Source organism: Cnephaeus nilssonii, assembly GCF_951640355.1.
Source record: "Cnephaeus nilssonii genome assembly, chromosome: 14".
In the NCBI taxonomy this organism is placed as follows: domain Eukaryota; kingdom Metazoa; phylum Chordata; class Mammalia; order Chiroptera; family Vespertilionidae; genus Cnephaeus; species Cnephaeus nilssonii.
In genome coordinates this window covers 44,961,422-44,986,049 of record NC_137085.1, presented here as the reverse complement: position 1 = coordinate 44,986,049, position 24,628 = coordinate 44,961,422, and the positions used below count along the sequence as shown (strand labels likewise).

Genomic DNA, 24,628 nt, shown 5'->3' with positions numbered 1-24,628 from the left:
TTCACACCTCCGTGAATCCGAGGTTTTATTCCAGGGAGAGCCCCCCTTTAAACCCAAGTTTGTGCACAGGGACAGAGCCAGAGAACTCTGCCTAGGCTCTCTGGGGACCTAGAAAAGCTGAAGTCTTTTGCTTAATAAACACTCTATCGAGCGACCTTCAATCCTTTTTCGGAGGCAGACACAGTATGAATAATAAATATACAGAATAAACATAGCTCAAGCCTCCCACTGAGAGAGCCTTGGTTTGATCCTCTGCAATAATCTCAGGTTTCCCAAGTTCACCTCTTTCCTGGTTTTCTGAGTCTTGAACTTGGCACCACTGAGACTGTCTGAACTGGACTTGTGATTCTCTTGCTATTGCCAGCACCCCGTCTGTGTGTAGCCTCATCTGCACCATTTCCCTCCACAGCTTCCAGGCTCACAGTGACTCCTTCCAGCATCGAGCAAAGAGGTAGAAATCTCACTGCCTACTCTACGGAGGGTTCTGGTAGGTGAATATTAAGAATGAACCCATCAGAAGATGGGAAAAGACTCAAAATGAAAAACAAACTAGAGAAATGTGCAACATACCAAGGAAGACAGCATGGGTCCATTTATCTTCAAATTAAAGTGATTCCCAGCTATGGCCAGTGCCACATTCTGGTTAATTCCGCTGGTCCCATCTTGTTCTTCATCTGAACCACTGGCGCGGTTTTTTCCACTACGGGCATCTGCAGCTGCAAGTCAAACATTATTGGTCTTATCAATGCAATCATGCTCCTGGGTATTTACCCAAGAGTTGAAAATACGTCCACATCAAAACCTGCATGTAGGTGTTTTAGCAGGTTAATCAATAATTACCAAAACCTGAAAGCAGCCAAGATGTCCTTCAGTAGGTGAATGGATGAAAAAACTGTGGTAAATCCATACAATGGAAAATTATTCAGTGCTAAAAAGAAATGAGCTAGCAAGCCATGAAAATATATGGAGGAACCTTAAATGCATATTGTTAAGGGAATGAAGCTGATTTAAAAAGGCTACATACTATATGATTCTAACTATATGACATTCTGAAAAAGGCAAAACTATAGACAGTAAAAAGTTCAATGGTTGTCAGGGATTGGGGGAAGGGAGGGATGAACAGGCAGAGTACAGAGGAGTTTTAGGGCAGAGAAACTACTTATGATACTACAGTGATGAATACATATTATACATTTATCCAAACCCTTAGAATGTGCAACGCCAAGAGTGAACCCCAATGTGAACTATGAATTTTAGGTGATAATGATGTGTCGATGTAGTTTACCATTGGTAAGAAATGTACCATTCTAGTGGGGGATGCTGCTAATGGGGAGGCTATGTATGTGTCGGGGCAGAAGGTATATGGGAAATCTCTATACCCTTCTCTCAGTTTTGCTGCAAACTGAAAAGTGCTCTAATAATTTGTCTTAAAAAAATCCTTGGTACAATAGCTAAGATTTGGAAACAGCCTAAGTGCCCATCAACAGATGAGTGGGTTAAAAACTTTGGTACATCTACACAATGGAATACTATGCTGCTATAAAAAAGAAAGAATGTTTACCATTCGCAACAGCATAGATGGAACTGGAGAGCATTATGCTAAGTGAAATAAACCAGTCAGAGAAACATAAATATCACATGATCTCACTCATTTGTAGAATATAATAAACAGCTGATGAACAAAAATAGATCCAGAGACACAGAAGCACTGAACAGACTGTCAAACCTCAGAGGGAAGGCAGGGGAGGATGGGAGCGGGGGTTAAGAGATCAACTGAAGGACTTATATGCATCCATATAAGCATAACCAATGGACACAGACAGTAGGGGAGGTGAGGGCATGTGTTGGGGGGTGGGAGTGGCCGGGGAGAGGTCAAGGGGGAAAAAGAAGGCATATGTAATACTTTAAACAATAAAGTATTAAAAAAAAGAAAGAAAGAAACCCAAATAACGAATTAAAAAACAACTTTGGTAATGTCAAGTCAAAGATGGTGATTTCTTATGTCCTATACCCAATACCCAATGTATACCTGATCCTTATCAGTCACTAAAGTCATCACAATAATTTTAAACCTGATGTTTACATTATTTATCTGCTACCATCTATAGGGGGAAGGGGGAAGGCTTATAATAAAAAAGACAGAACGTCTAGTTCAAGATTATGCTAGAAATTAATTTTTTCAGTTGCTAAAATAAAAAATTTTTAGAACTTTCATAACAATTTTTATAACACTTAAAAATGTATTCAGATATTTTAAATAATAACTAAATAGAAAGGAGCCTATAATTACAGAGTTAATTAATACCTTATAGAATAACAAGCTATTATAACAAATTCAGCAATACTTTATTAAGTTTTAAATGTTTTGAAATGAATGTTAATTTGTTGTATCTATGTAATATAGACATATCTATATTTATATATAGATCTAGATATAGGCAAGTAAAAAAAGGTTTAAAAGGTTGGTTTTTAAGAACACTACCAATCACACATATAGAAAGTATTTAGAAAATTCTTAGAAAAGTGTATTGACACACTTGCACCTGATTGATCCTTTATAAACTCATTTTATTAGACCAGTCAACATAATCAGTATTGGACCTTCAATTAAAAAAAAAAAGTACAGTGAGAACAGTATTTTCATCTGCTAAAGTTCTGAAAAAAGGGTGCAGTTTTTTTAAGAACTCAATTTTTAAAAATAATAATTCACTATTTTATTTTAAGGCAATTGTGTCTTTAAACAAATGGTAAAATGAATAGCACATGGAAATGATACAAGATCTGGTAATATAGGGATATTTGAGGATGTATTCTTTCTCCCTCTAAATATGCACAGGGTCATAGTTATAAGAAAAGGAAGGAAGGATCTAAACTTTTGCTATACAAAATTTTCTCTCACTTCATCTATGATGTGGGCACCATTATCAGAGTTTTTACATCTGAGAAAAGGTTGAGGATCTCATCAAAGATCACACCTATAATAATAGAAGTGTAATATGCTAATTAGACCGGACAGCCGAATGACCTTCCGGATGTCCTTCCAGACGACCTTCCAGAAGAAGCCAGGGCTGCGAGGGCCGAGCCCCTAGCAGGAATTTCGTGCATTGGGCCTCTAATATAGTAATAAATGGGCTGCAGTTTGAATTCAGTTGTATCTCTTTCTAAAGACTATATTCTTATTAGTTTATCAATCTAAAGATTACATATACAATAGATATATTATACCATATTAATAATAGAATACTTTTTTCCCCCCACTTGTCTGCTCATTATGACCATAAAGTTCAATGCATATGTAAAGAAATAGTCAAGACTTAAAAGGTTCAAAAGTGAATTGCTAAAAAGTTTTCATCCCAAATAACTAATTTGGAAAATTCTAATCAACAAGGAATCTCTGGAGAATGTGCGCTAAAGTGGTTCCCTGTGTTGGAAATAAACCAATCACGGGTCTTCAAATGAAACTTTCTCACGAAATTCTAGAAATGGTCTGCAGGACACCTGCCCTGCTCTGAGCCACATCTTCCAATTTTGAAGACGACTCTGTTCTCTATTTGCCCTGCAGTCAGGCACACCCAGAGGAAGCTCTAATGTCTTCCTGCAGCCCACTCACCCAGTGTGCCAAGCTTGCTTCTGTAACTTCCTTGCCCCTTATTTTTTTTGCTCATCTTCTGAGCTAAATACTTATCACCATAATGATCTTAGAAATAATTAAATCACACACGACACTTTGCATTTAGAGGAAGCAAGAACTTTGGTGGTTCTAAGATTCCAAGGATGATTGCCCACAAGAATGCTGATGTAAGCATTTCTCAGACCCCAGGATCCTGCATCAGTCAAGAAAGCAGCATGGTCATTTCTAAGAACTTCCCTTGAGTTGGGGGAAAAGCAAGCACCACTCTGAAGTGATCAGAAATGTGTGTGTGTGTGTGTGTGTGTGTGTGTGTGTGTGTGTGTGTGGTGGGGATGGTAGGCAATGGGATTGCTTTTCTCAGGTATAGGGTAGGTTTGTTCACCTACATTCCGAATCCACACCCTTTGAGATAATTTATCCTTTCCCCCCTTCCTATGTGAGAGATACTGACTTCGGACCTCAGAATCAACTTCTTAGTGCCAAAGGCAAAATTCCTCTGCCATGGCAGACTTTCCTAATCCTGAAAGACACCAGGATATTTTTTTTGCGTGTAACAATTGTTTAGGCTCATTTGAGGCTGCTTCTTTGCTCAGAAGGTAAGGAACACCTTTATTTCAAGGCATTAGAGCAGGAATCTCCAAAGTTGGGTGATCTTGTTATTATCTCATCCTTTGTGGTGTATGGCCTATAAAGTTTATTATATATACCATCAGACCAATGAATGAATGAATGAACAAATAAATAATCTTTAAATAAAAACAGATACAGGGTTATGTACCTTAAAAAAATGGAACTTATTGAGGCCTTGAAAAGGTCTGGAGAGCACGGTGTGGAGAACTGTTCCCTTAAGCATATCCGCCCTGGAGCCAATGACAGAAACCTCATTCTAGTGTAGCACTGGGCAGGGTCCCCCGCCAATCCAGAGGAGGAAACAGAAGGAATTGTTACCTGTAAAGTCATAGAGCTGCGGCAAAGCATCCAAGATGATGCCAACCAAAGGCAAGTAAAGGGCAGCGACTTTGACCTTCACTTCTCGTTTGACACAGCGCGGGTCAAGGTCGTGAGAACTTAACAGGCTGTGAATGGCACTGACAGCTTTCCTTTGCACTTTGCTGATCCTGTTGGCACAACACAGAACGATAGAGGTTATGATGAAGGGAGATTGACTGAAACGCTCTTAAACAATAAGGAGTGACCAGCATGTTCCTAAACAATGGGGTGACAATGTGAAAATCAAGAAAAATTGGGTAGAAGTATTTACGGCTCAGAGACAGACTACCTGTATTCTAGTCCTGGGTCGCTGTTAGCATGACGTTTTAAAGTTCATCATGGTGTAGCATCAAGTCTTTCATTCCTTTTTATTGTTGGATAATATTGTATGAATATATCACATTTTATTTTATTTATTTTTAAATATATTTTTATTCATTTCAGAGAGAAAGGGAGAAGGAGAGAGAAAAACATCAATGATGAGAGAGAATTATTGATTGGCTGCCTCCTGCATGGCCCACACTGGGGATAGAGCCCACAACCTGGGCATGTACTCTGACCAAGAATTGAACCATGACCTACTGGTTCATAGATCGATGCTCAACTACTGAGCCACGATGGCCGGGCTGAATATATCACATTTTATTCATCCAGTCATCAACTGGTGGACATTTGGACTCTTTCTACTTTTTGACTGTTATGAATTATGAATGCTGCTCTATTTCTGTTCATGTTTTTGTGTGGATATAAGTTTTATTTCTCTTGAGTATATATCACAGAGTAGAATTACTGGATCATATGGTAACTCTATGTTTAATGCTTAGGGGAACTGCCAAACTGTTTTCAACAGTGGCTACACCACTTTACATTCCTAGCAGGAGAGCATGAAGTTTCCCTATTCCATTTGCCAACACTTGCTATTATGAGTCTTTTTTATTATAGCCATCCTAGTGGTTATGAAGGTGCTATGGACTGAATGTTGAACTGCAAACTGCAGCAGGTAGCATTTTTGTGTGTGTGCTTCGTCTCCCATTTTTTTAATATATATTTTATTGCTTTTTTACAGAGAGGAAGGGGAAGGGATAGAGAGTCAGAAAATCGATGAGAGAGAAACATCGACCAGCTGCCTCCTGCAACCAGGGTACATGCCCTTGATCGGAATCGAACCTGGGACCCTTCAGTCCGCAGGCCGATGCTCTATCCACTGAGCCAAACCGATTAGGGCCGTATCCCATTTTTAAATGTCAGAAACATACCCTTCCCCTTCCGCATCCAGGGCAGCGGCCAGTTCCGTGAAGAGAAGGCCGGTGAGGAAGTGCTGCTGGCGGAACTCAGGAGTCAGGTCGAACATGCTGGCGATCTTCTGGTCCTGGAAACTGGAGCAGGAGCTCGAGTTCTACAGAAATGCAAGGAGCAGCTCTATGAGTAGCAGGAACTGGGATCAAGACCACAAGAGCTGGTATTTACTGAGCATGAGTATGGCCAAGCTTGGCAAGCACGACCCAGGATCACCACGACTCTCCCTGTGGGACCGATGATGAAACTCAGATGGGAAACTGCCCATTGGGAAAGATGAAAATAAAGCACTCGGGTTCTGTCACACGACGCGTAACACTCCCTTCCTCACAAGCCATCAAAAGTTGAAAATGAAAATCCCAGGACAACACTTGGACAGGGAAATGGGAACGGGACCCAATGCTGCAGCTGTGAGCAGGCAATTCCTCTCTAACAAACGGCCCCCTGTATAGGGAACAGTGCTCGTATACTGAGCTGCCCTTCTAAACATGGTTTACACACAGTGTCTGAATGTTGCTGGGCTGGAAACTAAAAGCGGTGTCAGGGCAGGGAAGTGTCAGATGGCCCAGTCCCAGGTAACGCCTGTGCTCTTAGTCTGCGGCACACTGTATATTTCATTAAGAGAATCTAAAATGTCTCTGGAATCCTTGATGTTTGGGGGGCTGGGCCTGGCCCCTGGGTTTGCTAACTCCCTAGGGTAGTCACAGGGAATGTGGGCCAGGACCTGGGGCAAAGTGAGCACATTTGGAATTGCAGCCTGTAAGACACCGTTCCCAGTTCTCACTCAGATGGCCCCAGAGCTAATACCTGGATCATGTTTTGGGGCATGAATGGCCAAGATGATTATTTTTCAATTAATAAGACAGACCTTCACCTTTGTGCTAGTATCAAGAAATATGCAACAAAAATAGAACCTAATATTGAGAAATCTTACCTGCTTTTCTGAGCTACTGATTTGTTCCCTATAAATGAAATGTGACTATAAGAATAGCATTTCCTTAACGCTTTTCTAGAGGACACTAGCCCCTTGAGAAATCTATGGAGAAAAATCAAAAGGTTTCTGGAGTCAAATCATGTTGGGAATCACTGCTTATCGTACGCCTCCTCCCATTGCCTCCTCTGCCCCTGGGGCATTTACAATTTACACCAACAAGTCAGAGACTCTAGGTTGGCCTTCTGCAAAGAAACCTGCTAACACAGGGTTTCCAAACTGATTAGACTTTGGAATCCTGTATTTGCATAATACCTCTCAGCATCCTATACTGGTAGAATCCAGGGCCCACTGAACCTAACTTGAAAAATACTGTTCTACAAAAAATGATTGGCAAAACTCCTGTGTATAAGTGTTAATACAAGTGTTCCTCTTTCTGACTGATCATGAACAAAACTTGTTAGAAATATATTCCCTATTCAACAGGCCATTTGCTTAGTTTATGATGTGATCTTTTCAGTGTTTCAAGAGCCAAATGATCTAGAATATGATTCAAGGTGGACTCATCTTGTGCCTAATTCCATTCTGTAACAGTACCAGCAAAAAGTTCTAAAAGAGTTCAAGGATATAATATCCACATTAAAAACCACTATTAGAGGCAGCTGATCGATGATTCTCTCTCATCATTGACGTTTCTCTCTCTCTCTCTCTCTCTCTCTCTCTCTCTCTCTCTCTCTCTCTCTCTCTCTCCCTCTCTCTCTGAAATCAATAAAATATATTTAAAAAAACACTATTAGATCATTTTGGAATCAATATAAGGGAACCTGCAACTTCATAAATTTCATGGTGCTGGGGTTTCAGAAAAGTAAAGTGAGTAGAGGAGACTGTCAAGCTGAAGTAGAAAGATGATTAATGTGAGACAAAAGAAGACATGTAACTTTTCTACAAATTTCTGATTTTTCATAGTATATATGGATTTCTTGTTCTAGAGCCTAGAGAGAAATCAATCACTTAGTATGTAAATGATTAATTAGAGGGTTCAACTTTGGGAAGCATATTGGTATGTATCTGAATCAATTGATCTGTTTCAATAGCTTGATTTTTCTTTTTTAAAATATATTTTTATTTATTTCAGGGAGGAAGGGAGAAGAAGAGAGAGAGAGAAACATCAATGATGAGACAGAATCATTGCTCAGCTGCCTCCTGCACATGTCCTACAGGGGATCCAGCTCAAAACCCAGGTATATGCCCTGACTGGGAATTGAACTGTGACCTCCTGGTTCAACTACTGAGCCACACCAACCGGGCTTGATTCTTTAAAAATTAATAACACCAACCTTTAGAGAACATATTACTAAATTAAGCTAATTAAGTGAAATCTCGTGTATAATTCTTTCAGGTAACGGGTTACCTGGGAAGATATGGAGGGGCAGGGAGATGCTGGAGCAGTGTCAGCGCTCATAAAGAAGAGGTTCAGGTTGAGGTAATGTTCATGGCTGCAGAGGATTCTCAGGAACTCTAGCCTCATGGAGATGAGCGTCGCGAGGTTGTTCAGCTTGGCTGACAGCTGGGGAGAACAATGAGGAAAGGAAAGAAGCATTTATTATAAGGTGGATGGAGTTGAGGTTGACAGACACAAAAATATCCTTTTGCCCCAGATTAATAAACATGAATGGGGCAGTACAACAGATGGCAAACTCTGTATTACAGGGAGGCCCAAAAGGTTTTCATCCACTACCTGTTTTCATTCATGATTCCTAGCCTAAAAACTGCCCAGAATGAGGACTCTTGCCCCCAACCCCAGTCTTGTCAAATCTGTAATACCACAGCAAGACTCTGTTGTTCATAATCTGGAAGTATGTCTTCAGTGTAACAGAATATAATTAATTTTACAAAAACCCTACTGTGTCCAAGAATCTAAATGAAAGGAGTTGCCCCCACATGGGGCCACACAAAACTAATGGAATATGACTGGGTGGCTTTAATGCCGCAAGTGTTCTTTTGTAGTTTCTAATTAAAGACCCCAACGGGAAGTTCTCAAGCCAGTTCCCTGGATGAGAGCATCAAATTACTTTGCAAAAAAAAAAAAAAAAGACAAAGAGTTTTCTTCAAAGAGGGAGAAGAGGACGTAGAGGAGAAAGAAACAGAAAACCAGAAGAGTTTTCAGAAAAAAAATCTTCCCTTGAACAAACCAACCATGAAATTAGCAACGAAAAGCTGACACAGGTGACAGTCTGGAAGAGATCTCGTGCTTCTCTTGGGGAAAGTGACAACTGAAGGATCCAGACTCAATAGGCTGCAAATGAGAGGCAGCTTCTCTTAAGGCAAAGCACAGAAAGAAGGGTTTTGATGGACCTTGAACCTCTCAATATATCATCATAAACACACTCCTGGCTCAGAATAGGAAACCGATGTCTCATCCTTGCCAATGGAGATGCCTCCTCCTCATGCACTTTAATTAATTATCCTAACATGTGAAAGGAGACCTCATATTTTGAATTCTATGCCTGGTCAAAGATTGAATGCTATAGTCATGTAATTTCTGTTAAATATTAAATTGAAGAAAGCTGATCATATCAGTAACAAATTTCAATTACCTTAGATTACCCCTTCAGTACTGGGTTGGTAAATGCTTTAGGATCCATGCAAACTAGTGTGTCTAGGGATGTCTATGGCACAAGACTCAGAATGTACAAGAGCCAAGCTGTCTAACTTGGCAGTGGATAAGACAGCTCACCATGACAACGAGCATCACACAGATGAGAAGGAACCAGGGACATCATGGCTGCGTCTGAGGGAACACTCACCTGGTTGCAATAATGTTTGATGAGATTAAACACAAAGCTACGATCCATAAGTGAGAGAAGGTCATACAAGAAGAAAGCCAAGCTGATGTTGATCTTCTCCGCCTGTTCAGTTTCCTTAAAAACAAACATACAAATACTCAAGTCATTTTGTGGTAAATGCTGGTCATGAACTTCCAGGTCCCTGGTGGGGAAGTTGGGAGAGGCAGGTCCTATTTTTATAAAAGTACTAGAGGCCCAACGCACCAAATTCATGCAAGAGTAGACCTTCCTTCCCACGGCTGCCAGCACTGGCTTCCCTCTGGCACCCAGAATCCGGGATTCCCTCCCCAGGACCCGGGCTTCCCTCACAGCCCCAGCTTCGTCCTGAAGGTTGTCTGGTCTAATTAGCATATTATGCTTTTATTATTATAGATTCCTTCCTCTAAAAGATACTGGGCAAAGCAGGTAACCCTGCAAAATTGGAGCAAATATAATTTAGAACTTAACTGATGCCATGAGTGTTAGGTTGAATCAAGAAATTCTTTATCTACTGTTAATATTAAGGTACATTTCCTTCTAGTTTTTGTTTTCCTACATGCATATTTACATGTATATAAGTGAGCTCATTCTCTATATACAAGGCTGGGTCCTGAATTTTTTCATTCAACATTACATAATAAACATTTTCCTACATCCTACATCGTATTTCTTCTTATGGCTTTATCAAAATTTATTTGATTCTGGTAAGTACTGTTTTGGCAAAGTAACTTGAAATGTATTCACTATCTTCAATGAGACAGATTCTTATAAGTATTGTTGCAGAAAACCAAATCAGGATAAAAGATTCCATTTTTACCTAAGGATTTTTATCTTTCCAACTAGGCAGCATGCTCAGCCTAAAAGAGGTCATAGTCACTCATGCTAGGGCGAACTCTGGCATCAAGTAAGACAAGATTTTGTGTTTATTACTTCAAAGGGCTCGTATTTATGAGGGGTTTTACAGGACTTCAGAGCAATCGGGATGCACTTGTTCATAGTCATGCCTCCTAGTTCCAGAATGATGAATCAGTTTTCTCTGACACTACTGAAAATATAGCTTGAAAATATTTTCCTCTTGTTACGTTACATCTTGAAAATATTTTGCCGTAACTGGTTTGGCTCAGTGGATAGAGCATTGCCCTGTGGACTGAAAGGTCCCAGGTTAGATTCCGGTCAAGGGCATGTACCTTGGTTGCAGGCACATCCCCCGTAGGAGGTGTGCAGGAGGCAGCTGATTGATGTTTCTCTCTCATCGATGTTTCTAACTCTCTATCCCTCTCCCTTCTTCTCTGTAAAAAAATCAATAAAATATTTAAAAAATTAAAAAAAATAAAGAAAATATTTTCCTCTTGTTATGTTATGTTCCTCTTGTTATTCAGGCCACGCTGACCAGCCACTGGCGTGGATGAAGACCTGATAAAGAAGTTTCCACATTCTCATGGAGCACCAAGTCCTCACACTCTCAGCATCCTCAGGGGCCACCCCTGGGTAGTATACATAACTGTCTGAATATTCTGGCATGGAATTGTCGGTCCTGGTTTTGCTGCTAGCTGTGTGACTTTTAAAAATCTCAACCTCACTGTGCCTCATTGTTCATGTCTGCCAAAATGGAGATATCATTGCCATTCTCACAAAGTTTGCCATGAGAAAAAGTGGTTATTTCTCCTGAGCACTTGGTGCTATACATGTTCTTTAGAATGATAAATGTATTAATAATGATCACTGCTGCCTCAAATTTTATAGTTGCCTTTGAAATTTTTGTTTTATTTCATTTTATATATTTAACTTTCTATTTTAAAGTAATTTTAAGCTTACCGAAAAGGTGCAAGAATAAACAAAAAACTCCTGTATACCCTTTAACTAGGTTCATAAATATTTGACGTTTTGCTACATTAATCATTCTCTTTATCTACACAATTCTTTTTCTGAATCATTAAAAAAGAAGGTTTCAAATATTATGCCCATTTACCCCATAATACTTCAGGGCATATTTCCTAAGAACAAGAATATTCTCTCTAATTTCTACATTGATATAATAATTTAAACTACTGCAATTAGATGTTGCAATTTCTTTATAGCAAACCTCCTGTCCCACTCTAAGGTCCCATTCAGTATAAAAAAACAGCACTTGCTTGTCAGGTATAGTTAGTTACATTCAAATTATTGCTTTAAGATGATGCTTATTTTTCTCTGATTATGAAAATAACATGTTCAAGGTAAAAAATTTAGAACATAAAGAGTCACACGGCACAATTACCTTCTGAGGCTTTACTAAAAGGGCTGCAATCTCCGAGGTGACCACGTTAACAATGGTAGTTATGTCATCTTTGAAACGGTCGGAAAAACGAGTCCTCCGAAAATTGTCCTGTTTGTCCATGTTGTGTACATACTGGGCCATGCTTTTCACCTATAGAGGGACGGGGGAAATGTCAACATGGAAACTGGTGACCTGCTCGTACACTGTGGAAAAGGGAAAAAGGCTGGAAGAAAAGCTCATTAACAATAGACTTTCTAACACTTTATCTGTGCTGGTAGTTGCCCAAGTAGGCTGGGGACTAAAAATGCTCCTGACACACAGATGGTTACCATGGTGGTAGGAGGTGGGAAGAGTGTCCTCTTTTTGACCCCAAGTCAGGGGGCTTCCTCCTTGCTGCTGACAAAGCCAGGGAGCTTAGTGTTTAGCCACCGTGTCATGAGACTCCTCTTTACTCAACTGCCTATGTCCGGGAAGGCAGACCTGTGCAGCTCCCAGAGCCACTTAGCCATCAGTCTGCCATAGCACACAGCACACCACCGAAAAGGGGACTGTTTATGAAACTGCTTGTGATGTGAACTGAAGTCCCTGCTATTCCTGAAACTACAGTAAGGAGAAATGGAAAGAATCGTTCCTCCTATCGGGATTTCAAGTTGAAATGAAGAGCACAGTTTCTCCCAGAAACAGTTCTATAGCATGTTAGCTGGAAACCTGACCACTACTTCGAACATTGATTCTAAGAGAAATTATGTTTTGAGTTCTATAAGACTGACTTGTTTTTATCTATGTTTTAAATATGTAAATATATACTTAAATTAAATTTATATATATGTACATATGCGCATATATATATCTTATATAATAAAAGGCTAATATGCAAATTGACCGAATGGTGGAACGATTGGTCGCTATGACACACAATGACCACCAGGGGGAAGATGCTCAATGCAGGAGCTGCCCCTTAGTGGTCAGTGTGCTCTCACAGGGGGAGCATCTCTCAGCCAGAAGCTGGGCTCACCACAGTGGCGGTGGCAGGATCCTCTTTCACCTCTGCTGCAGCGCAAAGGACTCCTCGGGAGATGTCTGATTGCCAGTTTAGGCCCAGGGGGGAGTGGGCCTAAGCCGGCAGTTAGACATCCCCTGAGGGGTCCAGGACTGCGAGAGGGCGCAGGCTGGGCTGAGGGCCCCCCTTCACCTACCCAGTGCACGAATGTCGTGCACCGGGCCTCTAGTATAAAAATAAAAACCTGCCGAAACCGGTTTGGCTCAGTGGTAGAGCGTCAGCCTGCGGACTCAAGGGTCCCAGGTTCGATTCCGGTCAAGGGCATGTACCTTGGTTGCGGGCACATCCCCAGTGGTGGTTGTGCAAGAGGCAGCTGATTGATGTTTCTCTCTCATCGATGTTTCTAGCTCTCTATCCCTCTCTCTTCCTCTCTGTAAAAAATCAATAAAATATATTAAAAATAAAATTAAAATAAAAATAAAAACCTTTGTGTCAATTGGTGATTATATAATGACTATCCACCACCAGCTCAATGCCTACCACAATTTTAAATCTAGATCATGCTTATCTGGGGGACTTTTTCTTGGGACCAGGAGATTTGTGGGTCCATACACATCCCTTTGATACAGTTTGAGGTTGCACCTTGTCCTTGTTGAAAGTTGCTCAGAGTGATTAGGAACAACCTGATGGGAAAGACTGGGAGTTCTGGTGGTTGGGTGTCTATCCTCTGAGGTCATTTTTCATGAATGTGTCCAGGCTAGACAGAGAATTGTGGCAAAAATAAATGGCCCTGGAAGTTAGACTGCCCACATTTGCCTGAAGATGACCGCATAGGTCAGGGCTGGAAGAAGAGGAAACACAGTTGTATGGGAAAAACGACCCCTCCTCCCAAGAGCTATATGGGAGAACTGCTCTGCATTAAGGGCAGATTTCTGTGCCTAAGAATGCAGGATTGGCAATTTTCATCAGCACTGAGACAAACAGATAGAACAGTAAGGAGAAGGTAAATTAAGAGGAGAAAAACAGCAGACAGGCTTTCTGTGTTTCATGTTTTACGACAATGCCACGGCTCTAACCTGTTTGGGTAGAGCATTGGCCTGCGGACTGAAGGGCCCCGGGTTTGATTCCAGTCAAGGATATGTACCTCGGTTGTAGGCTCGATCCCCGGCCCCAGTTGGGGCTTGTGTGGGAGGCAATCAATCAATGTGTTTCTCTCACATCAATGTTTCTCTCTTTCTGTCTCTCCTGCTCCCTTCCACGCTCTCTCTAAAAATAAATAAATAAATAAATAAAATCCATGGAAAAATATCCTCAGTTGAGGATTTAAAAAAAACACCCAAAAACACCACACACAAAAAGACAAAGAGAAAGAGCGAATGCCACAGCCAGCTCGAGGAAGACCTAAGAACACAGAATCCGAAAGCCCAGTGTAAGAACCATAGTTTTTCTTCACTGTCACATCCTTTGTGGTTCAGGACCCATGGACATGTCTGCACCCCACAGTCTCGCACTCTGAGTGAGAGGACCTGGATGAGGGGTGGGAACTGGACCCCATTTTTGTCTGGCAGAGTGTCTCTCACTCTTGGGAACACAAGGCCTCTTTGTTCTGGGCTACCCTAGTCCTGATTCTCTGCTGGCTCCCTACCCCGCACCAGGCTTTTGGAGCTCACTGCGGTGTTCGGCTCCTGCCTGCTGCGTCTGGCCATCCTACAACCAAATAAATAATTCTCACAATAGCACACTTCCAACTGATGGCCTCTTTCCAGGCGGTCAGCAACTTGCCAGCTACTGTGTCCTCTGTATGTCTAGAGAGGAGCACCCCGTAGAAATATTAGTGGGTGCTTGGCCCATTATTTGGGGGTGGGGTGAGGCAGGAAAACATTTTCCCTCATATTGGCCTTTGTGACCCATTCAGAGCAAGTGTACCTCTAAAGAACACCTTGGTGCAGACGTTCCTGTCCTGAGCAAACGAGGTCACCCATTTACCTCTGGGTCCCCAAAGTCTGGCTCAGCGGTTTACAGAAGCACGGGGATCTATTCATTAGCAAGTGTGCAATTCACAAAAGGGGGGTGTTCGGCAGCTCTCATGCCAAAGTGGTTGTTCATTACTGCTTGGGCATTAACACAACTGGAAGGTGTTAAATCTCCCAGGTTGTTGGCTACGTCCAAGAAGGCTGTGCTTTCTTTCTCATCAAGCTTCTTGGGCAAAAAAAAAAAACTGTCTTGGTTTTTAAATAACTTCCTGGGCACCTGAAAAGCGAATGCACAAACGATGCCCAGAGGACTGGGCACCCTGTCTGAGTCTGAGGCCAGTTTCCTTGCAAAGTTCTGGCCGGGGCTGATCGTTTCCATTTGCCTCCAACCCAGCCCTTACTTAGCGCCATCCCTTGCCCTTTTGTGTCTATCTCCTAACCCTAAGGAGCTGATCTCCGTGGACTACACCTCTCAGGTCTCCTTGGCTTCTGGTGGGAAGGGGCCATTGGAGGCACCAGCAAGGGATCAGTGGGCGGGAGAATGGAGCGGTCACTCCAGGCCCTCATTCCTGTCACAGCACGGTTCTGGCAGTGGCAACATTTCCCTAAGACTCCAGCTGCTGTGTGTGGGCCTTCTCCTCTGCTTTAGCTTTCTCTAGGCCCTGCTAGAGTGCTCCCCACCCTGGCTTCTTTAGAATAACAACCTCCAGCACTTGCAGCTCCCTGGGTGCCTCACCAACCCGTATCTGCTTCTGTAACTTGTGTACACCCTGGGCAGAGTCCCTCCGATAAATGCTTTTCAGTTGACCCCTTTGAGTAATGCCAACGCTGTCCTGCTAGGATCTTGACAGACTTAGGTTATAACATGTAGAGCCCTGGTTAACCGTGTCTTGGGTGACCTGCATGTTGACCAACCTCCTCCATGTGCTGGGATCACCAAGAGCTTCCTTTCCAGCATCTGTTTAGCATAAGGGATAGTCCTCCTTCCCTCCTTCCCTCCTTCCCAGCGCTTTAGCTTTTGCTTTCTCTCCTGGGCCCACCAAGTCCCAGTAAATAAATGTGCAAGATCAAAAGCAACTTGTACCTTTTCCATGGCTCTTAGCTCCCTGCAGTGAGGGACAGCAAAGCGGGACTGAGGAAGCCTTGGTGGACCTGGAGACTCCTCCTTATGACCACCACCCTTCCCCGGATCCCATAGAAAACTCCCGTCTCAAGGCTGTTTGAGGATTAAATGAGATAGTGCTTAAAACTGTGCCCAGCACAAACATAGTAAGACATACAACACATTTTCAATGCTATTATTTTTCCTTTCTCAGGGATGCCAGCCATTAGTAGAATTATATGAAGGACAGAGCCACTGTTATACATGCAGAGACGCCAACATGCCTTTAAAAGGGAGCTCCAGGATGCCATGGGGAGCCACTCATGAGATGAGTCGGTTAGAGATGGAGGTAAATAGAATTATGAGGGCTTTGTGGGCCATGACAAAGATGTGTGCTTTATTTCTTATACTCTGCAAATCATTGAAGGTTTTTAAAGAGGAGAATGATGTTATCTGTTTAATATTGGGGGCCCTGTGCAAAATGGATGGGCTCAGGCAAAAAATGAAGGCAGGCAGCCAAAGAGGAAGTTATTGCAAGAGGCACCAGAGAGATGATGGTGGCTTGGCCTGGTGGTGAAGATGGTGAGAACCAAAGTGTTGGAGGTAGATTTTCAAAATAGAAAAAAACAAGATTTGGTGGAAGTTGGGTGGAGGGGTGAAGGAGAGTAAGATTTTAAGGAATGATCCCAGGTTTTCAGCGGGAGCAACTCGGTGGATAAAATGTCAGTTCCTATTATGGGACACATCACTGCCTTTCTGCCATGTGCTTTTCATGCCCTACTGAACACAGATAGAAACATGCATGAATCTCACCAGGAGCTCGAAGAAGAACCAGGCGTACTTGAAGACGGTTTCTCTCACCATTCCAGTGCTGACCACCATCTGCAGGGCAAGCTCCTCATGGAAATGCTAGACGACAAACACCCAAAGAAACATTACATTCACGTAATGACCGTCTGCGAGGGCAAATGCTTTGTACTCCAACACCTCTTTTCTTTCTTACCAATCTAATAGCTTGTTAGCTACTGACACGTGTGTCCTAGATGTCCTAGACTAGCGGTCGCCAACCTTTCGGACCTCATGGACCACCGTGGTCCGTGGACCACTGGTTGGCGACCGCTGTCCTAGACCAGAGGTAGATGGCAAAGCCAATGCTGAAATAACCTGAGCTTGGAGGACATTGAGGTCGGTAGGAGAAGGTGGGTGGTAGTATCACACAGGAGAGCTGGGTTTGAAGGAATGGCCTCAGCTTGGGAGGGGGTCTGCTTTCTGGGGTAGCCATCAGAACTGGGGGTGCCTGTGTTTTTCCTTTTAGATCCTGCAGCAAACACTGTGTGCAAGCCATTCCTCTACCCTCAGTTTTCTCACCCGTGAAAACCATGATAGTAACGGTTCTCAAACACGACTGTGCAGCAGGATCCCTTGGAGGGCTTGTGAGGACCCAGACTGTTGGGCCCACCCCCAGAGTTTTGGATTCAGACTCAGTGAGTCTGGGGCAGGACCTGGGAATTTGCATGTCTAACAAGTTCCTGCTGGCGCTGCTGGTCTGGGGACCTCTGTTAGAGAACCAATGACTAAATGGTATCTAAACTCCCTTCCAGATTGGACAGTTTTTGTTTTTATACTCCCACTATGGCTTTGATGGGCTGCGTTTATGAGCAGATCCTCTGCAGTAAAAGGCATAGTGGCATCAGCCTGAACTCACAACTTCTAAATTCTGATGTTCCAGGGTCAGATGCTTGAAAATTCCTCAGTTCCACTTTATGTCCACACTTCCCTTCAAGTCACCTGACTGCTCGACAGCAAATGGAGCAGATGGTAATTTTTATACCTTTTGTGCCTTTCTCATTCCCTCATTTATCTGGCTACTTGTTAATGCTTTTGACAAAAGTTTGGATGGGATGAAGTTCAAGACTAAAGGTATGCGACCAATTAATCTCATTCTGCCTGAGCCTGTCATGGTCTTAAAATGAAAGTCCTGCATCCCAGGGACCCCCTCAGTTCTGGGCAAACTGGGATGGTTGGTCCACCTAACTAATGACAAAAATGGGCATTTTCTATGGATTTCATTTATCTAATGATCACAAAGCCTAGAATAAAGGCAGATGAACTTACTGTTTATTATTTTGTGGGTAAGAAAGCCAAAATTTGAATATCCTAATATCACACCCTAGAGCACTGGCTTATGTGGAAGGTAAGTTTTAAGTTCAATACCTAAAGCAAAAAGCTGATTATAGCAAAGATTGCCCTTGACTAAGCCTTAAATTACCCACAATGTACAGAATGCACGTAACCCAATTTATTAATTCTCAAGGACATTAAAATCTGAGAGTTACTCAGCTAAACTAAAAGGAGACAAATGGAAAATCCATGTGCAGATGTCTGGGGATTCTAACTATTTACATCCCCGGCCGGTTCTGGTGATGAATGGAGAATGCTGAAGCTAGTCAGTGGGTTCCACTCATTCTGCCAGGCAAGTCAAACTTTTATAATCTTAATACTCGTTAATACATTTGTTTGCTGTTGGGAGTCTTAAGGGAAGCTTTCCCACCTGGAGAGGCATGAGGTGAGTGTTAGTCTGGCAGGTGGTCTAAGTGCGCACATGATGTAATGTGGCTACACATGATCTTCCCACTGTAGGAGAGAGAACATTCTACCGGCTTTAAAGGGAACCTCCGGAAAGTAGGTCAGCTTGACTGGCAGAGTCTTATGGCAAGAACAGATTAGAGAGGGATTAACTGCTTCTTAAAGAATTGATGCTGCTCGGCGGGCAACAGTATTACAAGAACACCTTGCTCCGGAGCTTACAGGAAGTAGCCAAGCAGCTGGACCCTGTTTGCTCAGCTCCTAAGGAAACACACCGGCTAAACTTCCCTCGGAAATGAAATTATCTCATTGACCAGAAGCCAAGTTAAAACGAAGCAAGTACAAAACCAGATAATGACTCTGCCTGGGAGAAATCAGCCCTGCCTTGAGGTTGTCAGGCTGTAGGAAAATCATGGTTTTAAGAAGGAAAATGGTCCCTGTCACCAGTCACCGCAAAGCTCAAAGCTAAGTTTTAGAGTAAGTGAAAAGTTTATCTTCAGCACCTACCCATATCTCCTTTCACTTCTTTTACCATGAACTCCTGGTACCTCTCCCCAGATTTACGGGGCCTGGGTTACTGTAGCATGAGCCCTGCAGGCTCCCGTTCTCTTGATATTTCCCTCACCTGGTCCCAAGTGATATGCTGAGTTGATTTCTTCCTCGCCTGTTTAATACACATTTTCCTGAGGTGTCAGCGGTTGTGAGTGGCTTCCCTCTTACCAGAGGTCTTAACAAACACTCAAGACCTTAACGTAAGTAGCTACTATAAAGGTGAGACTCTTGGGTGCATGGCAGAGGAGGAAACCTGGGATAGACAGTTTCCCCCCTCCACCTCTGGGCCACACAGTCAGGGACTACGATCGGAGCATTTTGTTAATATAAGGAGTTCTGGTGAGCAGTTTAACCGCTTGTAAAGTCTATGAACTCACAGGAAAGGCTGATTAGAAAGAATTATGAGAAAGCATTTCATAGTCCCTTAATATATGTATTGTTAAATAACTGATGCCTCATTATTGCCATGCACTTTGGTAGAGGATGAACTGTCCCCATCTCACCTTCCCTTTAAAAAAAAAAAAAGCTAATGCAGTGGTTCTCAAAGTGTGGTCCCTGGACCAGCATCAGCTAGGGGCTTATTAGAAATGCAAATTCTTGGGCCCCACTTCAGATCTACTGAATCAGAAACTCTGGGGAGAGGGCCCAGCAATCAGTTTTAACAGGCCTCCCAGGTATGTCTGATGCATGGTAAGGTGGAGAACCACTGAGTTAGTAGGTAATTACCTGGTCAAAAAATGGGGGATAAGGACAGGGCCCCAAATGTGTGTGTGTGTGTGCGCGTCCTTGTGAGTGTGTGTGTGTGTGAAGGGTGGGAAATATTGTCCTCACACTGCCCTGCTCAGTACCTTTTTGCTGGTTGGCCTTGGGGCTCCGGTTGCACTTGGAACATCATTATTGCCAGAGCTATAGTAAGACATCCGGTTGCAGTTGCGATCAGCAATCTGAAATACACAAACCACCACTCAACAGGCAACCAACAGGGGTTCACTGGGAAGATGAGTCAGGGGCCTGTAAATCTCCACCTCCAAATTCCTTTTCATGTATTTCCTACTTTTACCCTAGTTACAAGGTGAAACGATTGTTTACATAAATAGAAAACAAAGCAAAGAAGGTAAAGTCCCACCTAGTTCTACTTGCGCCTGAGACAACCACTGACCACAGTTTGGTGTGTAGTTACCTATAGTGAAACCTAGTTAAGTACCAGGGGTGTTTACTAGTAATAGTCCCTTCAACAGTCTCAGTCTGTGACTTTATTGGGAGAGCAGGAAAAAAACGTGTGGGAACAGTGCCTCTCTGTGGGTTAGGATGGTACTGTAACTGTAAGAAATTGTCAAAAACCACTTTGGACAAACTTTTCTCCCCTTACTACAAAACAATTAGAAAAGTCTTAACCTACTCTACATAGAATTTAATATTTTCACTTTTATTAAAGAAAACGGTTATGAGTAAGGCTGTCAGTGATAACTGTAGATCATTTCTCCCATGGGCAATCAGAAAATGGTATTGTTTAAAGGGACCTTAAATATGAGGTCGAACCATGGTGTGCTGGCAAATGTTTAGCCACCAGCTCCCGGGGGTGGAGAAGGGGGGCCTGAATTGTAGCATTTGCCAATTTCTGTGCTGCAACTTCTTCCATTGTGGGTGATTTCAAGTTAACACGATGGCTTTGAGCATAACATTGAGAAGAGATGTGCAGTAGGAAAGCATTATATAGTATTTCCACCAAACAGATACAATAGACATAACCTCAAGAACACAGATAATAGTAAATCGCAGTAGAATAACTAGGAAGAGATAAGGTTTGAGTACTACCTTTGTAAAGTAGAATAATTTTAGATTTACGGACAAGTTGCAAGGGTGGTACAGAGTTCTAGTATACCCTTCGCCAGGTTACATAACTATGGTACATTTGTCAAAACTAAGAAATGGACATTGGCACATTACTATTAACTAACCCACAGATTTTATTCGGATTTCTTCAGCTTTTCCACTAATGTCCTGTTTCTGTTCCAAGATACAATCCACGATACCACCCTGCATTTAGGTTACCTCTGTTTTTACTAAAACTTATTTGTTATTTTATATAATTTAATTTTTAATAATGTCTGTGTTTAATAACAAGTTTAAAAAATTCCTAGAAATTTAACAATTAGCTCTTAAAAACTGGTATGAGCCAGCTTCAACACCTCCCTGGGTGTTTTTTTTGTAAGTGAAAAAGGGTAGAATATCACCTATGGTACACCTATAGCTTACCAGAATCTCTGGGGGTGGATCCAGGGTTTTTTATTTTATTTTAAGATGTTTTTTGAGAGAGAGGAAGGAAGAGGGACAGAGAGAAACTTCTATGAGAGAGCTGAACATCAATTGTCTTGGTTACGGCCACCACACCCCCTACCAAGGATCAAGCCCGAAACCTGGGCATGTGCCCTGACCAGTAATCACACCAGCAAACTTTTGGTGCATGGACAACGCCCAACCACCTGAGCCACACCAGCCAGGGCGGATCCAGTGTTTTTAAAAGATGCGTAGAGGATTCTTAAGTTCAGCCAGGGTTCAAAGCCTCCACAGAGACGAGGACAATAAGGCCCAGCGCAGGAACTGACTTGCCTATCCCCACAAGGCCAGCTGGTGTCAGAGTCAACCCAACCCTGGCGTCCAGATTCCCTTTATCAAAACATACTGTCTCAAATGGGTGGATTTTGTAAGGGAAACTGTGCCCAAACCTAGAGAGTTTGCTTTACCGTCCTTAGGGGAAATGATCCTACTCTAAAAGCTTAGCCACTTTGAGGCCACAGATAACTGGAAATAAAATTCAGACTAAGAATTCATGGTTGCTGAATTATATACTTTTAACCTTTTGCACTCGGATGTCGAGTGTGACTCGACACGGTTAGCATCGGTAGCAGCTCGATGAAAAAAGCAAGTGAGTGCAAAGGGTTAAAGGAGAATTTTATGGTAAGTGAATTATATCACAACTTTTAACAATTTCAAATGAGAGACATTCTACAAAAATACCTCAAGGAAAGTCTAAGAAACTGTCACAGCGAGCGGGAGCCCAAAAACTTCCCGCCGGAGTACAAAACAGAATGTGGTGCCCTGGACGGGACCCTGGACAGAGAAGGGACATTAGGGAAAATCTGAGAAAATATGAACATTAGTTACTAATAATAACATATCAATGTTGGTTCACTAATTGTGACAAATGTACCATTATAATGTGTAGGAAAACTGGGTATGTGGTACAGAAAAACTTTCTGTACTGTACTCACAATCATTCTGTAAGTCTAAAACTGTTCTACTATAATAAATAAGTTTATCAAGAAAAAGCAACAGGGCACGTCACCAACCCTCTCCGTTTTTACTTCTCTATAAAACGTGGCTTTGCTCTTTGGGATTAGTACACGGGATAATGAAGCTATAGATGTTAACGAAGGCAAAAGCCATATATAAAAGAACAAAACAAAATAAAAAAAAACAACCTTTCTAGGTATCAAAAATAGTTAAAGCTATTTTTTTTTCCTTGAAAATAAGATTCATGATATTCTTGGCTCCTTGTGGCTAAGCCAGCGATGCCCTAAAATCTTCCTGCCAGAGCGAACTGAGCAGATCCTCAAATGCCGCTGCACCTTTCTGAATGGCCGCACTCACTTTTAAAGAAAAGACAATTAATACTCTGAGCAGGAAAGCATTTGACCAACACACCGTGGGCAGCAGTTGTGGCTGATGCTGTGTTGTTTCTCCAGGTGTTAGTTAGAAATAGAAAGCCCGCGTCACTCTCCAGGGTGTGACATCTCCCCTACCTTGGAGGACATGATGTTCTTCACTTCCTCGTCATCGGCGGCAGAGTGTGTCCCCGCGAGGTCCGGGTTACTGCTGCTCATCACCCGGGCCTGCAGCAGCTTCGAGCTCACGGCAGCCGCAGAGGTGCGTCCGTACGTGTGGTAGCGAGGATCCGGGAGGGCAGCGGAGCCGCCTGCATCCATCCCGTCAGGTACAGACATGTCAATAGAAAGGGGGTTAGAGTCACTTCCTGGACTTGAGAAGGAACTGAAGAGGGATGAGGTAGAGTAGGCCTCAGAATTAGGGTCTTATTATTAAACTAGAGGCCCAGTGCACGAAATTCACGCACGGGTAGGGTCCCTAGTGGCTGCCGGCAGGAGCCTTCCTTCATTTCGCGCAGCCCCCTGGTGGTCAGCACATGTCATAGTGAGCGATCAAACTCCGGGTGGTCAAACGCCCGAAGGGACACTTTGCATATTAAGCTTTTATATATAGCTTATATATATATAGATGCCTTAGGGAAGACAATGATTTGGGGGTAAGTAGTTAGGATGTAAGGCAGTAGGGCAGTGGTTCTCAACCTTTCTAATGCCGCGACCCTTTGATACAGTTCCTCATGTTGTGTGACCCCCAACCATAAAATTATTTTCGTTGCTACTTCATAACTGTCATTTTGCTACTGTTAATGAATTATAATGTAAATATCTGTGTGTTCTGATGGTCTTAGGCAACCCTGCTAGCGGTTCTCCACCTGTGTGTCGCGACCAGTGAGGGATTATCAAACAGGCAGAGAAAATAAGTGCTTAGAGTATGTAAAGAAGGATGGAGGCAGGAAGAAAGCAAGAGGAAAATCTAGAAATAAACTTTAAATTTTAGTATTCATGTCATAGTTGTGTCATTCTGAAAAATAAAATGTAACGTTTACACTTTTTATTTCATTTGAATGACGTGGCAGTGGGGTGGCGGGGAGGGTGTCCGGCCGCCAGCCCGCACCCTCGAGGCCAGGCTACCTGACTTGGGCAGGTCCTTCTGCAGCTCCGGCAGGCGGAAGACGTAGTGCACGTAGGAGGCCAGCAGGCAGTTCCTCCCGTGCTGGTCTTTGCTCAGGTCCTTGCTGTTGTGCAGGCTGTTGGCGATGGCCACCACGGACTCGAAGGCAAACTGGGAGAAGTTGGCTGAGGAACCAAGATAAAAATGGGCAGTCTCACCATCAGCCCTTAATGAACCCAAAGTAAAGTGTTCTCCAGGGCAGTGACAGGGAGCCTGACCACCAACCCAGAGAGCGAGGCGGGTCAGGATGCTGGCCTGGGGCAGAGCGATGCTCCAGCAGGCCGGCTCTGCAGGCTGCCAACGGCTTCCCGCTTCCTCCCTCATTCTCGCCCTCCCACCAGCACTGCGCTTTTTCGTGACAAAGACACGACACTATCCAGACAACCTCCCTTTCTAAACCATGAGGTGAACTGGGGCTATCAGTGGGGTCTGCACTGACATGGTCAGCGTCACCCAGGAGCCTGCTAGAAATGCAGCATCTCAGGCCCCTCCACAGACTCACTAAGTCAGAATCTGCATTTTCACAAGATGCCCCGGGATTCTCGTGCACACTGTGGTCTGAGATGCACTGTTGCATCTTGGTGTACAGATTACTCTAAAAATGTACGTATTGAGGTGATCCCCTACAATGGACCTTTACAAAGGACTGATT

The 24,628-nt window shown here is 42.9% G+C and overlaps 1 protein-coding gene across 1 annotated transcript in view; it reads right to left on the bottom strand.

Moving 5' to 3' along the window:
- Window positions 1-24,628, bottom strand: part of DOCK8 (dedicator of cytokinesis 8) — a 202,807-nt gene that overhangs the window by 43,914 nt on the left and 134,265 nt on the right. The window contains exons 21-30 of the mRNA XM_079790379.1: window positions 23,937-24,101; window positions 22,947-23,119; window positions 19,992-20,087; window positions 16,819-16,914; window positions 11,931-12,080; window positions 9,656-9,769; window positions 8,260-8,415; window positions 5,878-6,017; window positions 4,580-4,749; window positions 571-716 (exon numbers count right to left, since the gene is read on the bottom strand). Of these exons, the coding sequence (XP_079646505.1) occupies window positions 571-716; window positions 4,580-4,749; window positions 5,878-6,017; window positions 8,260-8,415; window positions 9,656-9,769; window positions 11,931-12,080; window positions 16,819-16,914; window positions 19,992-20,087; window positions 22,947-23,119; window positions 23,937-24,101 (1,406 nt within the window). The remainder of the gene's footprint in view (window positions 1-570; window positions 717-4,579; window positions 4,750-5,877; window positions 6,018-8,259; window positions 8,416-9,655; window positions 9,770-11,930; window positions 12,081-16,818; window positions 16,915-19,991; window positions 20,088-22,946; window positions 23,120-23,936; window positions 24,102-24,628) is intronic.